The sequence below is a fragment of the Leptonychotes weddellii genome, chromosome 10, assembly GCF_054177405.1.
Source record: "Leptonychotes weddellii isolate Sample4059 chromosome 10, ASM5417740v2, whole genome shotgun sequence".
Classification (NCBI taxonomy): Eukaryota; Metazoa; Chordata; class Mammalia; order Carnivora; family Phocidae; genus Leptonychotes; species Leptonychotes weddellii.
In genome coordinates this window covers 44,573,040-44,593,602 of record NC_138378.1, presented here as the reverse complement: position 1 = coordinate 44,593,602, position 20,563 = coordinate 44,573,040, and the positions used below count along the sequence as shown (strand labels likewise).

General features: G+C 36.8%; 1 protein-coding gene across 1 annotated transcript in view; it reads left to right on the top strand.

The window, feature by feature from the left end:
* The first annotated feature begins 306 nt into the window (after positions 1–306).
* CCDC138 (coiled-coil domain containing 138) overlaps positions 307–20,563 on the top strand; it is a 129,813-nt gene continuing 109,556 nt past the window's right edge. Inside the window, exons 1-6 of the mRNA XM_081832298.1 lie at positions 307–1,333; positions 2,470–2,527; positions 4,394–4,514; positions 6,400–6,527; positions 10,067–10,251; positions 16,716–16,874. Of these exons, the coding sequence (XP_081688424.1) occupies positions 1,241–1,333; positions 2,470–2,527; positions 4,394–4,514; positions 6,400–6,527; positions 10,067–10,251; positions 16,716–16,874 (744 nt within the window). The 5' untranslated portion in view covers positions 307–1,240. The remainder of the gene's footprint in view (positions 1,334–2,469; positions 2,528–4,393; positions 4,515–6,399; positions 6,528–10,066; positions 10,252–16,715; positions 16,875–20,563) is intronic.

The following is a 20,563-nucleotide window of genomic DNA, read 5'->3' as shown; positions in this document are numbered from 1 at the left end:
ATTAAGTGGTTATTCAGTTATTCCTTTCAATTAGTCTTGGTTTAATAGTGGATTTAGGTTGGTATACCATCCCAGTAAATACTGAGCAACTACAAATGCCTGGCCCTTTTCTAGGTATTGGGAAAAGCTGTTTAAAAAAAAGTACATGCTCTTACATTCATTACATTCGTACAGGGAACTTACATTCTAATACTGCTTTTTATTTATTTATTTATTTATATATATATTTTTAAGATTTTATTTGAGAGCGAGAATGAGAGAGAGAGCATGAGAGGGGGAGGGTCAGAGGGAGAAGCAGACTCCCTGCCGAGCAGGGAGCCCGATGCGGGACTCGATCCTGGGACTCCAGGATCATGACCTGAGCCACCCAGGCGCCCCCTAATACTGCTTTTTAATATACATACGGAACTCAGGCCAGTGGCAGGGGAAGTGAGGGAGTAATCCTTTTTGAGAATTCTGTGCTTTGCAGTACGATATATTCTTGATTTTTGCCTGTTTTTACAGTTAGCAAAGACCATTCCGATTAAACAGCACTGTATTTTCGTTATGTCCAAACGCGCCCTAAATACACGTAAGCTGTATTAGAGGCAAGAGGGGGTTGCCACCAGTCAGTTTGGACCATCCTGGTGACCATGTCGTCTGTGGACGTAGCGTGTGCGCATTCCCACTTGCAGGCGAGGCGCACAGGTTACGGTGAAAGTGGTGTTTTCCCGTGAAGGGGTGGAGGTGCCTGAGGCTACGGCTGAGCGTCCTCCCGTGAGGGGCCACGCCTGCTAAGGTGTAACTGCTGTGGACGATTGTACTTTTCGGCGCCTTGGACACGACCGAGGAAGACAAGTAGCAAAAATTTTTTAAGACAAAGATAAAACGCCATTTATCAGTCCAAATAACACAGTAGTAAAGGAATTAGTCATTAAATCGTTCGGCAGGAAAAACGTTTGTTAACACGAGAACGTTTTTAACAGTACAGAGAAGAGGAGACAGAAGGACTCCAAATTGGCGCGCTTCTCCCTTGCCTACGCCTCTGGCTGCTCCCGCGCTCCGCTTAAGTGGCCGCGCCCCCGCCTCCCGGTTAGGCTCGGCCTCCTCGCGCTTCGGCGTAGCTCTCGACCCCGAGGGGCGGGACGGGGCGTGCCGTGCGTCACGTCGCCGTTCCGTTGTACGAGCTCCGCCCCTGCGCGCCCCGTCGCCGAGTGTTTGAAAGCTGTTCGCAGGGTGACAACGGTGGCCTCGGCGCGCTATGGAGCCGAGGCTAGTGAAGCCGCCCGGGCAGGATTTGGTAGTGGAACGTCTCAAAAGCCGCTACGGACTAGGGGGTAGCCGCTTCGCCGAGGTGAGGCCTCGCCCTTCACCTCGACCCGTCCCTGTGTCCGCGGGCCGGTTCTTGCAGGTGTGAAGCCGCCCGCCCGGCAGCTGCGCCCAAAGCCTCGGAGCCGGGGTGCGCAGGGCACTCGGGCGGGGAGCCACTCTCTGGGCCTCGAGCCGCTCGGCCGGCAACAGGGTTAGCGAAAGGTAGCCAGAGGAGCAGAAGTCATTTGTGGCCGCAGATGCTCCCTATGTGGGAAAAACAAATTTTGTATCAGAAAAATTCCTTCACCATAAGCTCTTGAAGGTTTATGATGTATCAGACATGGTGGTATGGCACTTTAATTTACAGTGACTCGTGTGGAGTTCAAAAAGCAATTTTAATTCCTTTAAAAACCTTCCTATTTGGAAACAATTCCAAACTTAAAGTTGCAAGAATAATACAAAGAACTCTTGAATACTTCGTTTGGACTCACCAGTTGTTAACATTTTGCCACATTTGCGTTACTATTATCTTCCTAGTTTTGACTTTCCATACACACATTGTCCCCCTGAACTATTGAAGGGTAACTTGCAGGCACTGTGATACTACCCCCAAATATAAATACTTTAGTGTATTTTCTAGGAATAAGCATATTCTCTTATATACCCCCAGTAATAAATTAAGGAGACTTACCACTTATACAATAATATGTAATGTATGGTTCATTTTCAAATTTCACCAATTAATAATGTCCTTTGTAAAATTTTTTTTCCTGGTACAGATACAATCTAAAAATGAGCATTGCATTTGGTTTTCGCTTCTGTTTTTTCTGGAACAGGTTCTTAACTCTTTGCCTTCTATAATGTTGATGTTTTTGAAGACTATAGGACAGCTGAGTTTCTCTGGTGAATACACCTCATGATAGATAGATACTGGTTTTTGCATTTTTGGCAGGAGTGATGTATGCGTTGCTCCTGTTCATTAGGAGACCTGTGATGTTGCTTTGCCCCATTATTGGTGATACTAACTTTTGACTACTTGGTTAAGGTAGTGTCTATCAGATTTGTCCACTCTAACCTTTGTAATTATTCCTTGTACTTAATACATAATTTGTGGGGAACTCTTTTGAGACTGTAGGTTGATTATTAATATATAAATTAAATATGTCTTTTTTTTTTAAGTATGATTTTTCAAATTTTGATCAGGCTAAATGGAAGAGAAGATTGCTAACCTCCCCAGGTAAGCTGATGGAGTATTTTGTATATTTGGGGGTTTTAACAAATTTAATTTGAGAAAAAACATTTAAAAAAAAATGTTTAGGCTTAAGACTAAGTGCCAGATATCTTGTGATACTAAGCTTTTTTCATTCGGGTAATGAACTAATAGTAATCAAGATTTGGGGGGGGTAAATGTGTAAGATGTCTTTAAAATCAAATTGAATTCTTTTTGGTGTTTCAGTTACAGCATTTTTGCCTTTAAAAATGTTAAAAATTAAACAGTATATTAGGTAAAGAAAACTGCTATTTTTTTGAGGCATAAACTTTTCCAAGTTACAGGGGTAATAATTGTTGCACTGGAAGAATTTATCAAATGTACTTGATAAAGATAATTATATTGTGAGATTGGGTGGGTTGGAACATTATGTGGTAATCTGGAACTAACATATATAGCTAATTAACCATTAGTCTTTTGATTTGTTGGTACTTCTTCAGTGTTGTTTTTACTAGTAAGTATAATCACCGAATTTTGGGGTGATAGCAGAAACCGTATCTTTAAAAGTTTATCAGATGGTAGATTAGAGAATTTCATTTTTTTTCCAAGTTTATTTCATTTTGAAATTTTGTAAACACTCTTCCGAAACATTCCTTCAGTATGAAAAAAAACCCAGTTATTACTAAGTCTGGTATCTTAAAAATATCTTAAAATTATATTTTAGTTTTGAAATTTGCCCTAAAATTTCCAGCTTTTTAAAATATAACTAAAAAGTATAGCTCATTTACTTTCTGATGGGGTAAAAATGCATGTTAGACAAGGCTGCATACATTTCAAAGACATGGATGGAACTATAGGGTATTATACTAAGCGAAATAAGCCAGTCAAAGACAAATACCATATGATTTCACTCATGTGGAATTTAAGAAACAAAACAGATGAACATAGGGGAAGGAAAGGAAAAATAAGATGAAATCAGAGAGGGAGACAAACCAGAGACTCTTAGCTCTGGGGAACAAACTGAGGGTTGCTGGAGGGGAGGTGAGTGGGGGGAAGGTATAATTCGGTGGTGGGCATTAAGGAGGGCACTTGATGTAATGAGCACTGAGTGTTATATGCAACTGACGAATCACTAAATTCTACCTCTGAAACTAGTTTTTAAAAAATCAGATAATTCCAAAAAGTTTTTAAAAATATTTCTAAATTTCTTATCAGAGAAGCTCTCTTTGCCTTTTATTCAGTTTAGATATAGGCCAATAGTCTGTTAAATGTTTAGTGTTTAGGGGCGCCTGGGTGTTGCATTCAGTTAAGTGTCTGACTCTTTGGTTTTGGTTCAGGTCGGGATCTCAGGGTTGTGAGATCAAGCCCTGTGTTGGGCTCCATGCTTAGTGCAGAGTCTGCTTGAGATTCTCTCTCCCTTTCTCTCTGCCCCTACCATTCGTGCTCTCTCTCTGTCTAATAAAAAAAATGTTTAGTGTTTAAAATTATAAAATAAGCTGAGGACTGATGAAATATAATGATTAGGTAGGAATAAGCCTGGATTCTGAATTTTAATCTTTCCATTTGCTGGTTCTGTTAACTTGGATAACTTCATATAACTTCTCTGGTCCTTAGACTTCACATCATTAGAATAGGGTTAAAGGCACTTATTCTGCTTACTTCATAGTAAGCTAGTTGTTGCTAAGATCAAATAAGGTAATAAATGAAAGAGCATTTTGAAATCAGTAAAGTGCTATATAAATACAAGATTTGATGCCTGTTTTTTGAAGTTTGCATTACAGAGACATACAGATAAGAAATCATTAGGTAATTTTGCTGCCTTACCTTTAGAAGCCTAGAATGAAATTAGTATCTGATTTTAGTAATCTCTGCTATTTTCTTTTTTGTTAACAGATGATTTGGGTATCTTCTCATCTGGAGATAAAGTGGGTTCATCATTAAGATGTTATTCTGATGAAAGAAAGCATTGCACAACACCGCTTTGTAGTTCATTCAAACACTTAAATGTGAATTGGTAAAGTACCTTGAATCCTTAGTATTGCTCTCCCTTGGGTATCTAAAAAAACAGATTAAAGTGTGGATTGTTTATGTCTTTGCTTTTTTCTGAGAGGAAGTACAAGCAGTCTGGAGCCTGCTGAATGGTTGAAGACACTGATTTATTAATTTTTACTGAGACTCTCTGTGATAAAAGCATAAGCCTAGCATTATGGTTGGTGGTATAATGGAAAGTTATTTACACAGTATGAAAGGTGAACAATCATTTCTATGGTTATTCATCCAGGACCCAAATGAAGACCCTGCTCCACCCCCCCCTTTTTTTTTAAGGAGCTAGGATACAGATGAATGCAGGTTTGTTAGACAGTGATATTTAACTCAGTATCCATTGTGTATCTTCTAGTGTGGTAAGCTATATTTTAGGTAGAGAGATTGAAGAAATCAGTCTAAGGGGATGCTAACTACAAATGTGCAGAGTGCTGGGCTGTGAGTGGGTGAAACCAATATAAAAACAGTGGAAGCTAAGGTGAAATAAAGTTCTGAATTAGATCCAATTAAATGCCATAAATATGTGGCAGAAGGAGGTGCTATGTATATCAAGAAGGGTAAATGTTTTGGAATAATGTTAAACCATAAAGATGTATACATATACAAAATGAAATGTTGAGATAATCATGGGGAGAAGAAAAGCTAACTCTGCCAAAAATATGTGTAAATTATTCATGTAATTGATATTTGGGAGCTTGAGTTTTTTATATAATTGCCTCATTTTCTACTTAAATGATTTAATTCATGTAAAGCACTTAGAACAGTGCTTAATACATAGAAAAGCATTCAAATGTGCTATTATCATTGTTATACTATTTCATTTGGCATTCACAAAGTAGCTTTGTTGATATGGATTTAAGATTTGGACATGAGGTAGATTGAATATAGAGTAAGGAAAGTAAAAGTTATTTTGAGATAATTATGAATTTCTGGAAATTATTTTCTTATATTTAACTAATAGTTTTATCATTTTTTGTTATCATAAATGATCTGGGTATAATTTCAAGTTATAACTTGAAGCTTTTGAACTATGAAAGTTTTTGTAACATTAGGCAGTTTTTTCCATAATCTCTAGTTATGATCTAATCTGGAATTATAGTGCTATCCAGCATAGTAGCCACAGGGCACAGGAGACTATTGAGTACGTGAAATATAAGTAAGAAATAATACACCGGATTTCAAAGATGGATAAAAGAATGCAAAATATCTTAATAATTTTTTAATACTGATTATATATTAAAATAATCTTTTAGATATACTGGGTTAAATATTGTTAAAATACTTAACATTGTTAAAATTTTGTGTTTTTATGTTTTTAATACGGCTACTAGAGAATTTTAAATTGCCTTATGTGACTTGAATTATATTCCTTTGAGCAGCACTGCTCTAGAAATTTCAACTTTGAGATCATCTTTTTGGAGAGAACACCTGAGATTCTAGTTCTGCTTTACCTTTTACTAGTTAACGTCATGTGTCAGTTATTTAAATTCTTTAGGTTTCAGTTTCTTCCTGTTAAATGTTAGTTCTTTTAGCTAAAATTATAGCTAATAGGACCTGTTATATCTACCTCACAGAAGTATTAGGAATCAAAAGAAAGAGTTTGGCAGTTGTAGAGCGTTCTACAGGTATATGTCATTTTAAATTAAGCCCATTGGATTATGTAGAAAGGTACCTGTGGTGACTTTTTAGGATCAGTGACTTACTTTTCACATTTTGTTTTCCATTTTCAAAAATGTTTACTTGTTAAATTTTTTTTCAGTTGTTATGCTGTTAATATTTGAAAAGCAGTTTTATCTTTTTAAAATGCTATAGAAAACTTCCAGAATGCTGTGATAGGGTTTTTTTTTTTTTTAAAGCCTAGATGATGAACTGGATTCTTTTCAAGATTTGAAGCAACGAGAAAAAAAAGAAGAGTTAATTGAGAATGATCATAGAATTAGTACCTCCAAAATAACCAAACAGTCTTTTAAAGACATAGGAAAAGGTAAAAGAGATAATCATTTTAGAATAGTTACTTAAAAAGATGCTTTGTCTCAGGGCATCTGGCTGGCTCAGTAGGTAGAGCACATGACTCTTGATCTCAGGGTTATAAGTTTGAGCCCCACATTGGGTGTAGAGATTATTTAAAAATAAAATCTTTTTTTTTTTTAAGTAGCTTTGTCAAGTAGAGCACATAAAGCTTATCCCATAGTTAATAACACTGGCCCTCATGTGTCTGTGTATTTCTGTGTTCTGCATTTTTGTAAGCCATGAGAGAGTAACTGTGCTTATTATTAACTAAAGGAGAAGAGAAAAATAAACTTCATTATTTTCCAGTAGTATTCCTATGCTCTCAAAATTATCAAAATAAGTCAATTGAATACTTTTTATAATTTCTTCATATTTTTTCATATCAGTATTTGTTTAGCAAGTCACTAAATACTGTGGTAGATTTGAGTAATCCTTTAATATTTTAAGACAGTACTCCAGATTACTTAAGGTATAGCTTCTTCAGGCACTTCTTTAATAACTTTCTGTGCATGTGGCTGCATGTCATAGTTTTGTCAGCATTTCAAGGAAAGAGGCAACCAGAAATGGCTTCCTCTTGGCTGCAAGACTTTGAGAACAGTGTTGCCCCTTTGATAGCCTTTGTGCATCTCTTCTGGGCATATGTTGTCTGCACACAACACACGCTCATTTCTCCCTTCCCACTTTCCTTCATCCTTTTCCTAGTCATCTCAGCATTTGAGGAAAGTGAAAAGAAATTCTGCCTGGACTTGTGTTTCTGGCTACATGTTGGATTTTCCCACTGAAAAACAATTGAAAATACAGGATAATGTAAAAAAAAAAAAGTTGAATGTATTTAAGAGTTGACATAATTAAGGAATATTTAAGCTACGGATTGTGAGATGGGAACCTAGAGAGACAAGCAAAGCAGTGAAAGTGTCTTTCACTTTAGGGGCACCTGGGTGGCTCAGTCTGTTGGGCATCTGACTTTCAATTTCAGCTAGGATTGTGATCTCAGGGTCCTGAGATTAAGCCCAGTATAGGGCTCTGTGCTCCACTGGAGTCACCTGGGATTCTTTCTCCCTCTCCCTCTGCCCCTCCTCCCCCTCCTGCATGCAATAAATTAAAATAAATAAAATAAATAAATAAAATCTTCTAAAAAATGAAACTTTCACTTTAAGGGGATTTGCTGAACTGAGTGAAGTGAAACTTTTTTTTTTTTTTTTTAAGATTTATTTGTTTATTAGAGAGTGCACCCGCTTGCATGCACATTTGGGGAAGGGGGAACAGAGGGAGAGGGAAAAAGAATCCCAAGTTGACTCCCTGTGGAGTGCGGAGCCCCACATGGGGCTTGATCTCACTACTCTGAGATCATGATCTATGCTGAAATCAAGAGTTGTTGCTTAACAGACTGAGCCACCGAGGCGCCCTAAAACTTTTTTCTTTGTTAAAAATTTGTGTTATTTTTTATTTTGGCTCCCTAAGGTCTGTCCAAGATGGGGAATACAATAGGAGACCCCTTTCTTAAAGCTAGGATTCCCAGGAAGGCTAATGCAAGTTAAAACCACTTTCAGTACTAACAGAAAATAAATTCTGGCAATACAGTGTTGGCAGAGAAGTGAAGCAAAAGGAACTTGCTCATCCATTGCTTTTGGGAGAGTAAATTAATATAACCACTTTGGCAAGCAGTTTGATATCACTGGCACAGTTGAACCTGCACATGTCCCTTATGATCCAACAATGTTGCTGTTAGTCATATACCCTGGAGAAACTCTTGAACATGTGTACCAGCAGCCACATGCAAGACTGTGGAGCACCTATGTAGACAAAGAGCTCAAATACCCACCTGTAGTAGAATTTGGCTTATAAAAATACAAAATAGGATAAAGTAGTGAAGATTTGTGAACCTGATTCAGTCATTAATACAAGAACATATTTAAAAGAGGTTATAGAAATTACATAATTACATCATTATGTAAATTACAGACATTATATAAGGTTTAAAACCAGGCAAAATGAGGTCTTAATTTTTTTTTTTACCCAGATACTAAAAACTTTTAAAAAATAAAGCAATGATTAATGCTATATTTGGGTTAGTGGTTAATTTGGTTTAGAGGAGAGAAGGGAATGTAATCAGGGGTTTCTGAGGTAACTTTACATTTATTTCTTGGCCTAGGCAGTTAATACATGAGTGTTTTCATGCACTTTTAAATCCATTTTGAGGGGCACCTGGGTGGCTCAGTTGTTAAGCGTCTGCCTTCAGCTCAGGTTGTGATCCCAGGGTCCTGGGATCAAGCCCCGCATTGGGCTCCCTGCTCAGCGGGAAGCCTGCTTGTCCCTCTCCTACTCCCCCTGCTTGTGTTCCCTCTCTCACTGTCTCTCTGTCAAATAAATAAAAATAAAAATCTTTAAAATCCATTTTGAAATAATTTCAGACTTACAGAAAAATTGCCATAAGAGCATAGAGAATTTCTGTAAGTCCTTCACACAGATTTTCTAAATTTTAACATTTTACCACATTTGCTATGTAATTGTTTCTGCATATAATACTGATGACTTTAAAAAAAATTTTTTTTTATTTAAATTCAATTTAGTTAACATATAGTGTATTACTAGTTTCAAGGGTAGAATTTAGTGATTCATTGGTTGCCTGTAACACCCAGTGCTCATTACATCAAGTGCCCTCCTTAATGCCCATCACTCAATTATCCCTTTCCCTCACCCACATCCCCTGCAGCAACCCTCAGTTTGTTACCTAGAGTTAAGAGTCTCTTATGGTTTGCCTCCCTCTGTTTTTATCTTATTTTATTTTTCCTTTCCTTCCCCTATGTTCATCTGTTTTGTTTCTTAAATTCCACATATGAGTGAAATCATATGGTATTTGTTTTTGACTGGCTTATTTCGCTTAGCATAATACCCTATAGTTCCATCCATGTCATTGCAAATGGCAAGATTTCATTCTTTTTGATGGCTGAGTAATATTCCACTGTATTTATATACCACATCTTCTTTATCCACTCATCTGTAGATGGACATCTGGGCTCTTTCCACATTTTGGCTATTGTGGACATTGCTCCTATAAACATTGAGGTGTATGTGTCCTTTCGAATCACTGTTTTTGTATCCTTTGGATAAATACCTAGTAGTGCAGTTGCTGGGTCATAGGGTAGTTCTATTTTTAACTTTTTTTTTTTTTTTTAAAGATTTTATTTATTATTTGACAGAGAGAGAATGAGAGAGAGAGCACATGAGAGGGGGGAGGGGCAGAGGGAGAAGCAGACCCCCTGCTGAGCAGGGAGCCCGATGCGGGACTCGATCCCGGGACTCCAGGATCATGACCTGAGCCGAAGCAGTCGCTTAACCAACTGAGTCACCCAGGCGCCCTATTTTTAACTTTTTGAGGAACCTCCATACTGTTTTTAATACTGGAGACTTTTAACAATACTTTTAATTCATATTTAAAGTAACTCTTCCTGAAGAGTACGCTGAGAATACTTACAACTGTAATAATTTATAATTAAATTTCTTTTGTAGCAGTTGCCCAGCCAACTAATGTGACATCAAATTCAAGAAATTGGACTGAATGTTGTAGTAATGTAAGTGACTCCCCTCTGAGACGTGTCAGCTGTTCGACATCTAAAGCACCAAAGAAGCAGAGAATACTTCCACATCAGATTAATCAGATCTATGAGGAATTGTTTCAAATACATCAGAAACTGCAGGTAAGAACTAAAAATTGAGAATTCAGATATATTTATGTTCTAAGCACTAAACATATATAAAATTTGAATACAGAGTATTTCATTTTAATTATTTTAGCTAAGCATGTCGAGATAAAGTCAAAAGGGAACAAACAAATTTATTACAATTATTGAAGGGAAAAATTTATAGCTGATGGAAAAAATAAATGGTATTTTTAGGTACAGGCATATTTCTTAGATTTCAGACTGTTTTGTGTTTTGTGTTTATTTCTATCCCATCCTTGCTTAAGAAATAAAACAATCTGCTGGTAAAGTGTACTTTTTTTTTTTTTTAGGTTTGTTTTTTTTAGTAATCTCTACGCCCAACGTGGGGCTGAAACTCACAACCCTGAGTCACATTCTCCTCCAAGTGAGCCAGCCAAGTGCCCTTCAAGTGTGCTTTTTGAAGTAGTGTTCCTGATTCATTGTTTTAAATACGTATATGTAAGACGTTCTCTTGTCAATTCTCACCAAAATTCGATTAGGAACATTGGTCTTTATCTTCTTTGGGATTTTTTTGTTTCTAAAGGATGTACTTCATGTATTTATCAAGTGTCCACTAGGTGAGAGTACAGAAGGGAGCAAAGGTATGTGTAATACCCAGTTCCAGACCAAAATTGTTCTAGTTGGAATTCTGCTATATTTGTATACAAGGAAATAAACGTTTTTAAAAAACCAGTATCTTAAAAAAACCTCCAATATCTCCATTTTGTCTGAATAATTCAGATTATAATTACCATAGCATTTCAGAAAAAGATTATTTTGGCCTAAAATCACTGGAGAACAGTTCAGGAAGAGACATAACTTGGTACTTGACTGAGGTAAAATTTAAAGAGAAGAGGAGTGGAAGGGCATTCCAGGTGGCAAGAGTTGGGGGTGGGAGGTCTTTGGAAAGGAGTGATTTGTCAGACTGAACTTACCAGCCTGGGGAAAGAACACTCAGGCTGGCTACAACAGGTTTTTAAGCAAATGAGTGACAGAGTAATAGTGCATTGGGAAGATTTCTTTGCTAATACTTTATGAGATAAAAAAGAATAAGCAAAGTTGTAAAGATATATCATTTACTGCAAACACAATAAAGACATATTTTTTTGAAAATGAAGTCCAGTGGATTAATCTTGTTTAATCTGTAGTCAAATCTAACTTAAAAAATTTTTTTTAGTCTTCTGTTGTGTTGGTCATCATTAAGTATATACATTTTGTCAAATTTTGCAATTTCATTCATTCAGCATATGTTTGAACACTTGTTAATATGCATTTGCGTGCTTAGTGTTGAATATATAGAAGAAGATAAAATATATATGGTTCTTGCCACACATAGCTTATTAGAGTCAATTGTGAGTACTCATATAGTTACAATTTTATAAATTTAAGTGAATAATTCAGGTATAATATGAAACCTGATTAGGATAGATTGGTAAGGTTTTCTGAGAAAGTATCATTTAACTTATACCCTGGAGGAAGAGTAGGGGATTAGCCCTACTAGACTGTGATGGTCTAGTTAGAGAAGCCCCAGAAGCATGATGATATATTCATTCAAGGAAAATGTAGTAAGTAAATGAGGATTTTTATAGCAGGGGAGTTGCTTAATCTAATATATGCCCTTTTTTTTTTTTTAATTTTATTTATTTATTTATTTATTTATTTATTTATTATTTGACAGAGAGAGAGAGAGACCGCAAGAGCAGGAACACAAGCAGAGGGGGAGTGGGAGAGGGAAAAGCAGGCTTCCCGTGGAGCAGGGAGCCTGATGTGGGGCTCGATCCCAGGACCCTGGGATCATGACCTGAGCCGAAGGCAGACTGAACCACCCAGTTTAATGACTGAGCCACCCAGGTGCCCCAATCTAATGTATGCTTAAATCAGTGGGTTGGAGGGGCATAGGTATGGAAGTTGGGAGACCGGGTAGGATATCCTACTGTAATAGTGCAGGTGAGAGGTGATGGTAAGTTGGACTGGGGGGTGGCAGAGAAGTGGAATTGAATAGATTTGAGATTGCTTTTGGAGGTAAAATGGGCTAAACTTGGTGTGATGAGTTCGATGTGGTATAGGGAGAATAGGTGTCTAGGATAATTTCCACATTTCTGGTTTGTACAACTTGGAAGAATGAATATAGGGGAGAAAGATCAAGATTTTAGTTTGGAATGGATTAGGTTTGAGACTTTAATGGAGACCTCATGTAAGTAAATGTATCAGCTTGGCGTTTAGAACATACGTCTTGGATGGGCATCTAAATTGGGAGTCATTTACATATAGATATTTAAAGCTGTCACCAGTAGGTGAGATCTAGAGAGACGGCAGAGTGTGAAGAGATGTGGTATCCTGATGGTGTCTTGGGTTAGAATGAGGGCCTTAGGGATAAAGAGAAGTGGATGGATTCTAAACATTTTTAAAAGATGGATCCAGTAGGTCTTGGAGATTGTTTTGATGTGGGAGGTGTGCAGTAGGGTTTTAGTCAAAGATGAAATGCAGGTTTATTCTTTTGGCTGTTGGATAAATGATTCTACTTTTTGCTGAGATAGGGAACAAAACTGGAGGGAGAAGATTGTTTTTTTGAAATTTATACCTTTAATTTTTGTGTAGGAAATAATTCCTTTATCATGAATATTATCTTTTCATTTGCAGTATTTTTCTAGGTAACAGAGTTTCGGTTTTTAAAAGTTTATAAAATATTTATGACATACAGAAAAACATAGGTAATATTATAATATCAACTGTATGCCCATTGCCCATATTGCATAATGCTAACATTTTATTAATAATTCTGTTTGATATTTTTAAAGGAAATAAATGTTTCGATTAGAGTTGAAACAGCCTTCCTCCATCCCATAACCTCTTCCTTTTCCCAAGGATTCAGCACTCCCTTGAAATTAGTGTGGATCCATTATGTCCTGTTTTAACACTTTTATATATTCATATATATGTATTGTTTTGAATGTTTTAAAATGTTACATAAGTAATGACATACTGTGAATTTCTTTTTGCAACTTGCTTGCTTCATTCTTTGTTATATTTTTGAGATTTATATGTTTGGAAAATGTAGTTCTAGTTCATTCATTTTTACTGCCTCTAAATACACCACTATTTTTTTCTTTCTTTTTTTTTTAAGATTTTATTTATTTATTTGAGAGAGAGAGAGTGCATGACAGGGGTGGGAGGGCAGAGGGGGAGGGAGAAGCAGCCTCCCTCAGCAGGGAGTCTGATACAGGGCTTGATCCCAGGACCCTGGGATCATGACCTGAGCTGAAAGCAGACTCTTAACTGACTGAGCCACCCAGGCATCCCTATTTATTTATTTCTATATAAATATACAGGATGGAGTTTATATTTTACAAACAGCTCTGTTTAAGTGTCCTTAACCTGTAAGAAGTAGTAGTAGCAGGTTGCTACCAAATTATTGTCCCAAGTTACCGTGCCTATTTACGTTCCCATCAGCAACATCCTGGAGTTGTCTTTCCCCCATAATATGACAGCTATCTCACTGATGTTGTAGTTTGCATTTTTTGCCTTTGAGTGTTAAATCCATTAAGATGATTCTGAGTTTAGACAGTAATGATAAGACCATATTTTTAAGCGAACCAGGATAGTAATCTATAGGTGCATACCCAAGACTTTGAGCAAACAGACCAGTTTCTTTTATATCAAATTTGAATGTTGAAAGTATATGAGATGACAACCCTGTGTCCAGGAGTTAAGTTTCAATTCTCTAGAATTCTAGGGTTCTTTGTTAAACAATATAAGCATGATAGTAGAACTTTCTGGCTTTCATCATATGCTGAGATAAGAGAATTCCAGCAAGTTTTTGTTAACAGTTGACCAGTGGTGGGGAATCTGTTAATGATTGCATTAGAATTCATTTCTTTCAAGGCTGTGTATATCTGCCTCAGGAACTGCTGGCACTGAGATGGGTGAAGGCAGGTGTCTTGCTCCTTTTTCAGAGTAGAGGCTTGGTCCCATACAAAAAGCTTCCACATTCAGAAATGATGGTCAGAAGAAAGGTCTACTGAATCTTTTCTTTTTTTTTAGGTTATTTTAATTCCAGCTAGTTAACATAGTGTTATATTAGTTTCAGGTGTACAATATAGTGATTCAACACTTCCATACATCTTGAGCCATCTCCAAAAAAGGGAAAATGTGATGTATCTTCACAGTGGCCTGCTGAGCACTGAAGGAGATAGTGAACCTGCATCATATAGTTCCAGAACTAGGAAGTGCAAGATCAAGGCTCTGGCAGATTCATTGTCTATTGGAAGCCCACTTTCTGGTTCATAGACAGCCATCTTTTTGCTGTGTCATCAATGTTGGAAGGGCCTCTTTTTAATTTTTTTAAAGTGTACAGTTATTTTTAGAATATTTGAAGAGTTATGCTACCATCATCACAACCAATTTTAGAGTATTTTCATTATCCCAATAAGAAACCCCCTACTTATTAGATATCTCTCCTCATTAACCTCCCACCCCACCTATCTCCCCTCAGCCCTAGGCAACTATCAGTCTATTTTCTGGCTATAGATTAGCTTATTCTGGACTTTTCATATAAATGGAATCATACATAGTGTGTGTGAAGTGTCTGGCTTCTCTCACTTAGCATGATATTTTCAAGGTTCATCCATGTTGCAGCATGTATCAGAATTTTATTCCTTTTTATAACTGAATAATCCATTATATAGATATACCACATTTTCCTTTTTTTCCATCAGTTGATGGACATGTGGGTTCCCACTTTTTGGCTATTATGACTAATGCTGCTGTGAACACTCATGTTTAAGTTTTGTTTGGATATATACTTTCATTTCTTTTTGGTGTATATGAAGGAGTGGAATTGCTGGGTCATATGGTAGCTCTTTGTTTAACTTTGAGGAATTTTTAAGACCGTTTTCCAATATGACTGCACCATTTTACATTCTCACCAATAACGTACGAGGGTTCCAGTTCCTTCACGTCATTGACAACATTTGTTGTCTGTCTTTCTGATTCTTGCCATCCTAGTGGGTGTGAAGTGACACCTCATTGTGGTTTTGACTTGCATGTCCCTGATGGCTAGTTGAATTCAGTTTGGACATGTTTATTTTGTGCTAGCTGAAAGCATACAGGTGAGGATATTCAGTAGGAAGTTTGGACTTGAGTTTGGAGCTTAGGAGAAAGAGCTGAGCAATTGTAGGTTGGGATCAGTTAGCATATACACGGTAATTTAGCCATTGAGTGGAGGGAAGTAAGCAGAGAGAATGAGAAGATGTGAAGGGAAGTGACTTAAGCCCAAATCCTGAGGAACATTAGTAGTTAAATGACAGTAAAGGAAGCAGAGCCTGCAAAGGATGTTGAGAAAATGTGGCCAGAGAGTGAGGTGGAAAACCAAGAGAATGTGGTGTCTTGGAGTCCAAAGAAAGATTATTTTAAATTGGAAGAAAGGGCCTGTCGTATAAAATGCTGTTGAGAGACTCAATAAAATTAGGACTGAAAGTGACCTTCAGATGTAGTAGGGGGATGCTGGCGGAGGCCAGATTGAAGTAAATTGAGGAGTGATTGGGAAATAAAGAGGGCTCAGCAGGTGTAGACAAAGTGTTAAAGAATTTTGTGAAAGGGAGGCACTTAGTGGGTGTGGTCAAGAGCAACTCCATTTCAGATGAGATTCGAGATTTTAAAAATATTAGAGGGATTTCAGCACAGCAGTGTCCAAAGAAGGCAGAAGGCAATGAGATCCTGAGTCTGCCTTTGTAATGGGGGGGGAAGGAGAGACTTGTGTGTCTTGAGGGCAGGAGGTTGGTGTTTCCTTCTGCTGTCTTCTATTTTTCCTGTGAAGTTAGAGACCGAGGCTGTCTGCACAGAATCATGTAGGAGGTGAGGTGTTCAAAATAAAGAATGGAGAAGGTTTGAAATATAGGCACTGTGGAGAGTAGGAGACAGAGAAAGAACCATGAAAATAAAAAACACTTTCTGGACTGCATTGAGAATCTGGTAGAGGTTCCCTGAATTTACAATAGTACAACTTTTTCTGGTGTGTTTTCTCCATTGGTATCGAGCAGTGTGGCATTGGGGTTAGTGCTAATAATGCAGGGCTGGGGTCTTTTAGCCCAAGTGAAGGACAGGGAGGGGAGGGGGTGGAGAGTATAGGGAAAAGAACAGACGGTGAAGTTGAAGTGGAGCATGGAATTGAAGCTGGATAGGGGATTATTGCACATAGTACAGATGCATTTTGGACCCCAAATTCTCTAGAGTCCTCATAGTGGAATCTCACTATGGTGTCACGTCATTTTGTAACAAGATAGAATTTCTGTGCAAGCTTACTTGCTGTGGTAGTCTAGCTGTTACTGTAATCCAGATTTTACTTATACACATGTAGTCCTAAACACCATTTGATTAAGCTAAAACCTCAGTAAATAAAACGTAATTTGTAGAATTTGTGAATGTATTTTCTGAAAACACTTGAATCTGACATTTTAATACAGTGTGAAACTGCAGCACAACAGGAGTTTGCTGAAGAACTTCAAAAGCGGGAATGTTTTTTAGTTGAAAGAGAACAACTACTTTTCAGACATGAAACTGCTTTGAGTAAAATTAAAGGTGTCGAAGAAGAGGTTCTTACAAGATTTCAGATTATAAAGGAGGTAACTATATAGCTTTTGATTTCAGAGTAATGTGATTTCTGTTTTTCTTAATTTAGATTCACTAGTTATTAGCATTTTGCCACATTTGCTTAATTTCTTCTCTACTCCCCCTTCCCCCCACATAGTTTTATGGGGACCATTTGAAACTAACTTGCAAAAATCATGACTCAGCACCCCTAAATACTTCTTTAGTATTATCAGTGCTTAATTTTAGAACTTTGTGTCTCCTAAGCATAAGGATATTTGCCACATCGTTATCATATTAGGAAATTAATGCTAATTGAATAATTTAACTTAATATACTGTCTGCATTCACTTTCCAAACTGGGTCTTAAGATTTTTTTTTTTAAGATTTTATTTATTTATTTGAGAGAGAGAAAGTGTGCGTGCCAAGTGTGAGCGGGAGAGGGAGAGGCAGAGACTCTCAAGCTGACTCCCTGCTGAGCATGGAGCCTGCCATAGCGATTGAGGTGAAACTGAGAGTCAGATTCTTAACCGACTGAGACACCCAGGTGCCCCATTGTCCTGAAATCTTTTATTGCTTGTTTTATTTTCTGATCAAGTAACTAGATAGAATTCATGCATTATACTTGATATTTGTATCTTTTTATCTAGTGCAGTCAACCATTTTTTGTGAGACTTTTCTTTGAAGATTCCAGGCCAGCAGTTTTATGGAGTATGTCATATTCTGGATTTGCTTGATTGTTTCCTAAGGACTTTTTCAGGTTGAATATTTTTATCAAGGGCATTATCTAGATGGTAGGGTATACTTTGTTTCATATCAACAGATACATTACTATATGTGTAACTTACATAGAGTAAATTTCATTCTGTTTTGAAAAATGCATATAGTCTTATAATCACCACCATAATCCCAATAAAGAATAATTTTAGCACCCCAAAAATTACCTTATACTCCTTTGTAGTTATCCCTCCCTGCCCCTAGTACCCCCACACCCTGCTAGTAACCACTGACCTATTTTCTGTCCCTGTACTTCTGCCTTTTCCCAGAATGTCATATAAATAGAATCATGATTTTTTTTTTTTTTTGGTCTGGTTTTCAGCAGCCATTTAATTATGAGGTATCTCCACATGCTTTTCTTTGAGTTTATCCTGTTTGGGGTTCACTGAACATCTTGGCTTTGTAAATTAATGTCTTTCATCAAATTTGGGACGTTTTCAACCAATATTTCTTCACTTATTTTTTATGTTTCAGTGCTTTCTCCTCCTTCTGTGTCTCCAGTGATTCATATGTTAGGTCTTTTGCTGTTATACCACAGACTGCTGAGGCTTTGCTCCTTTTTCCTCATCTGTTTCTTCTGTGTTCTTCAGATTTGATAATGTCTATTATCTACCATTAAGTTCATTGTTTCTTCTTTCATTTCCATGTTGCTACTGGGATCATCTAGTGAATTTTTTATTTCTGGTATTTTAATGTTCTAAAATTGCTAATTATGTTCTTTTAAAAATTATGTTTAATTTTCCTTATGAGAATTTTTATCTTTCCATTTGCATTCATTTGTATTTACCTCAGGGAACATAACGTAAAAATTCAGCATCTGGGTCATGTAAGGATTGGCATTTCTCTTGAGACTTAAGTCACATTTTTCTGGTTCTTTATATATTCAGTGACTTTTGGATTGTATTTGGGACCTTTTGGATATTGTACAGATTCTGGATCTGGTTATAAGCCTCTGGAGACTGTTTATTTTTTTAAGTAGTCAGCCCAGTTGAGTTGTTTATTTATAAATTAAAGTATAGTTGACATACATTATGTTAGTTTCAGATGTACAACATAGTGATTTGACATTTATATGCATTATGAAATGCTCACCATGTTAAATTAGTTACCATCTGTCACTGTATAATGCTGTTACAGTATTATTGACTATATTCTCTATGCTATACTTTACATCCGTGACTTTTTTTTTAACTGGAAATTTGTACCTTTTGACCACCTTCACCCGTTTTGCCCACCACCGCCCACCTCTCTCCCATGGTGGCAGCCACACCAGTTCTTTCTTTTATGAGTCTCTGTTTTGTTTGTTCATTTGTTTTGTTTTTAGATTTCATGTAAAAGTGAAGTCAGCAGTGATTGTCTTTCTCTGAATTATTTCACTTAGCATAATACCCTCAATGTTCCTTCATGTTGTCACAAATGGCAAAATTTCATTCTCTTTTACATCTGAGTAATATTTCACTGTGTATTTGTACCACATCTTTATCCATTTATCTATCAGTGAACACCTAGGTTTCCTCCATATCTTGGGTGTTGTAAATAATGCTACAGTGAACATAGGTGTGCATATATCTTTTGGAATTCGTGTTTTCGTTTTCTTTAGGTAAATGCCCAGAAGTGGAGTTGCAGGATCATATGGTAGTTCTATTTTTAATTTTTTGAGAAACCTCCATGTGTTTCCCAGAGTGACTGCACCGATTTATATTCCCACCAACAGTGCATGAGATTTCCCTTTCTCCACATCCTTGCCAACACTTGTTATTTCTTGTGTTTTTGATACAAGCCATTCTGACTGTTGTAAGGTGATATCTCGTGGTTTTGATTTGCATTTCCCTGATGATTAGTGAAGTTGAGCAATTTTTCATGTACCTTTTGGCCATCAGTATATCTTCCTTGGAAAAATATCTGTTCAGGTCCACTTCCCATTTTTTTTTTTTTTTTTTTTTGCACTAGAAGCATTTTATTATAGACAAATGAGTTATAGCATTTTAAGGTGTACATTTGAATTTTAAACTAGTTTAAGAATATTACTGTGTAAAGTAGAAGCTAAAACACTGGAGTAGTAACGTTGATAAATAACTCTGTGTTTACCATAAATGGTCTGCACACACTGTGCAATGAACAGAACCGGGTCTGGTGGGTCCATCGATGCAGCCTGATGTTTCAAATCAATGGAGGCACTTCATGGTTATCTTCAAAGTTGGGATCTTCCTCACTTGCTGTAATTTTGGGTTCAGACTGAACTCTTCAGAGCCTGTGTTTTTTCTCTTGAACTATGTTAGCCACATCAGGGAAGGAATGCTTGCTAGGATCTACTTCTAGTTTCTCAATTTGCTTGCTGCTTTGGTTTGTGTCCTCTCTGCTGCTGTCCAAGGTACTTTCCCCAGGCTTTTTTTTTTTTTTCTTCCCATTTTTTAATTGGATTCTTTATTTTGTTGTTGAGTTGTATGAGTTCTTTATATATTTTGAATATTAACTAGTATCCAAATATATTTTGGATATATCATTTGCAAATATTTTCTCCTATTCAGTAGGCTGCTTTTTTGCTTTATTGATGGTTTCCTTCACTGTGCAAAAACTTTTTAGTTTGTTGTAGATCGAATTGTGGTTTTTTTTCTCCAATTGTTTATTTTTGTTTTTGTTGTCCTTGCCTGAAGAGACAGTCCAAAAATATATTTCTAAGACTGATGTCCAGGAGTTTATTACCATTGTTTTATTTTAGGAGTTTTATGGTTTCAGGTCTTAGATTTAGGTCTTTAATTCATTCTGAGTTTATTTTTGTATATAGTATGAGAAAGTGGTCCAGTTTCTTTAGTATGTAGCTGTTCAGTTTTTTCAGCACCATTTATTCAAGAGACTGTCTTTTCCCCATTGTATAATGTTTCCCCCTTTGTAGTAGATGACTTTACCATATAAGCATGAGTTTATTTCTGGGCTCTCTGTTCTGTTC